The sequence below is a fragment of the Salmo salar genome, chromosome ssa10, assembly GCF_905237065.1.
Source record: "Salmo salar chromosome ssa10, Ssal_v3.1, whole genome shotgun sequence".
Classification (NCBI taxonomy): Eukaryota; Metazoa; Chordata; class Actinopteri; order Salmoniformes; family Salmonidae; genus Salmo; species Salmo salar.
The window spans coordinates 22,677,027-22,679,841 of NC_059451.1; the positions used below are offsets into that span (position 1 = coordinate 22,677,027).

Genomic DNA, 2,815 nt, shown 5'->3' on the forward strand with positions numbered 1-2,815 from the left:
CGTAACCCTGAGAAGGTGATTGTCCACAAGCCCCGGGCCCCAGCATTCTCTCTGGGCATCAGACACAGAGTTTGTCACCCCACTGGTGGTCAATGTAGCTGACTACACAACCATGTTCCTCCGTCATATGGGACTAGGCCTAACCAAGGTTGGATTTATCTGCAAAACAAACAACTCGATGAGGTGACAAATGAGAACCATTTCTACTGCCGTGCTGGCTTATTATAAAATATGAAATGAAGGACGTTTAGATACAGAAAAAGAACATATACACATTCCACACAGAAAGTAAAGAAATATATTGTATTTACGTACTATCCAGCAACAGTGCTATTTAGAATGAACAGAAATGTGACTCTAGTCAGTCAAAATGTATACTGTCTAATAAGAATATATATATATATCACACACACAGAAAAACAAATAAAAACATTTCTTTTTTGAATAAAATATTCCACATTCAAGAAAAAAAATAACTACATTTGACCACTATGCTCATTAATACAACATATATTGACAAGTAAACATCAATAAAAGTGGAGCAAATGTTATTCAAGCTCGGTAAAGTCTCATGAGAGAAATTCCATCGTCATATTGTTGCCACTTATCAAAGCAGAACTGCTCACCATCTCTTAGTCAGGGCCGAGCATTCTGCCTTCCACTCTCCTTGGGCTACCTCTATCATACCTCCAATATTTTGAGGAGTTTAAAAAAACTGAAAATAAATGGTCTATTCTATACACCAAAACACATGGAGCGATGTACATCATGTTTAGTCAACAAAGACCATACAATTCAACTGAGGCGGTTTTCCGTGACGTGGAAAATGATTTCCATTCAATCCTTTGGAAGAGGTCTTCGGAAAAGCAATATATGCGGCTCTAGAAGTAAAACAAGTAAAGTTATTCAGTACTCACTTCAAGCTACCAGAGATAGCTATGTTATTTTCAAACATGCAGATGACAGAACAATGGCTTTACACCTGTAGGGATGTGATCATGACAACATAAGATTGGAGGAAAAGAGGTCAATGGTTTGTGTCAGAGTCATGTAATAGGCAATACAATATGGCTAGTACTTCAATTGTATTAAAGAGGATGTCAGAAAAGCAATAATTCCTGATTAATCGGTTCATAAACAGTCATGAGAAGACTTGTGACATAAGTAAACAAATAACATTAGTAATGCTGAGATGTTGCTCTATGAAACATCAGTCAATAGCTCACCTGGCTTGTGGATCATGTAGTGGATCCAGCCCTGGCTCTGCTGCACCCCCAGACCCCTCCATTCATCTTCTGTCATCAAATGAGAGGTGGGCACCAGCTTGGATAACTGTTTCGGTAGCATAACATGCCTGTGTAGGAAAGGGACATTGAGTTCAACCAATTAATTTAGTTACTAGCTAAATAGAAAGGCCTCTGTGATTTATATGTAACTTTAGTACCAGTGCAGTATCCCAAATAACTTGGGGCATGTGGCAACACCAGCTGATATTATTAGTTAACGTTAACCAAGTCACCTGATAGTTAACGTTACTCACTGCAAAATAAACACATGAATACAGCCTTCAGCTAAAAGCAAACAAATATAATTTTAATAGCAGTAGCTAAGTATCGTTATTATTTTAGCCAAATAAAGTATTATAGCTGTTTCTCGGCTAAAGCTAGCTAGCAAGTTGGCAAATCCAACGTTGGCTAGCTAGCTAATCAACCTGGGGGTTGTCTAACGTTACACTTGCCTGCGCTAGCATATCAAGGAAGCATGCATGTTAGCCGCTATGCTAGCTACAACGTCAACCTACCTGTACTCGAATGCTTCATCTGTGTACTTGTCAGAGTAGTAAATTTCTTTCTTCGACATGTTTAATCAAACATAAATATATTACACAATCTTCTGGATTCGTTTTCGTATTTTCAGAAAGATGTCAATAAGCTTAGCTAACTAGCTTGGAATGGGCGCAAGTTGTCATCTAAACTCTATCGGCAAATTTTGAACTCAAACCGTCCCTCTCTTGGCCCGGATTGGTGAAGGCGCGCGCGGATCAAAAACGACACGCGAGGCGCCCCGCCCCGTCCCCGTCTTCTGAAGTTGACAGTTATAACGTTAGATTTGTTTGTAAGAGTTGTTTGTAAAAATGTTTCCTGTGAAATAATGTTTTTTCCCTTTGTTTTGTTAATCGAAAGAATGACACACTAGCCAACTAGTTATAGAAATAGAGTCAATGTCCATTTAGCGTGCTTCTTTAGTACTACAATCATGAATATTCAATCAGAAATGTTGCTTAAGGAATCCTAGTTTTTCCACTGATAACATCAGTCACACTCTTTCATAAAGTCATAAGCAATTATTTTTGTGGTGTACGTAATGTAGCTATCCATCAGTGTTTATTTTGAGTTGCTAAATAACACTTAAATGTCACAGGAACAACATTTGTTCCTGTGACCTTTGAGGGTTAGAGTACTGTATAAACAAATACTGTAATTTTACTTCTGTGCTTTATCATCTATTTGAAATTCATCACCTATACAAGAATAATAATTGTAGATAGTATACATGCACATACACAGACATTGTCTTCTTTATAACTGCAATGTAACAACAGGTTTAAACCTGGGCTGTTTTAAAAGTGGAGGATTTGTGACTTTAGAAACCCAGCTGTTTCCACAGGCCCCATGTATGATAGTTTCCCTTGTGAATGAGTTACATAGAAACAGCCTGAGTTCTCAGAGAGTGTGTTTGCACCTTGTTATCACATCTCTGGGCTCTGTAATGGTTGCTAATGAGACATAGTGCATGCACAGCCTGACTTATTCCA

At 38.2% G+C, this 2,815-nt stretch overlaps 1 protein-coding gene across 1 annotated transcript; it reads right to left on the minus strand.

Annotated features, from left to right (window-relative positions):
- Positions 1 to 289: 289 nt before the first annotated feature.
- LOC106613791 (cyclin-dependent kinases regulatory subunit 1) lies at positions 290 to 2,049 on the minus strand. The gene is made up of 3 exons (XM_014216407.2): positions 1,802 to 2,049; positions 1,227 to 1,354; positions 290 to 881 (listed from the first exon to the last, which is right to left on the minus strand). The coding sequence occupies exons 1-3, from the start codon at positions 1,858 to 1,860 to the stop codon at positions 838 to 840; spliced, it is 231 nt and encodes a 76-aa protein (XP_014071882.2). The 5' UTR covers positions 1,861 to 2,049; the 3' UTR covers positions 290 to 837.
- Positions 2,050 to 2,815: the final 766 nt, after the last annotated feature.

Excerpts from the sequence above, each read along its gene's own strand:
- LOC106613791 (XM_014216407.2), bottom strand. The coding sequence starts at position 1,860 with ATGTCGAAGAAAGAAATTTACTACTCTGACAAGTACACAGATGAAGCA. Across the intron at positions 1,355-1,801 it reads GATGAAGCATTCGAGTACAG|GCATGTTATGCTACCGAAAC; the intron begins GTAGGTTGACGT and ends TTTCCTACACAG. Across the intron at positions 882-1,226 it reads CTACATGATCCACAAGCCAG|AGCCGCATATATTGCTTTTC; the intron begins GTGAGCTATTGA and ends TTTTACTTCTAG.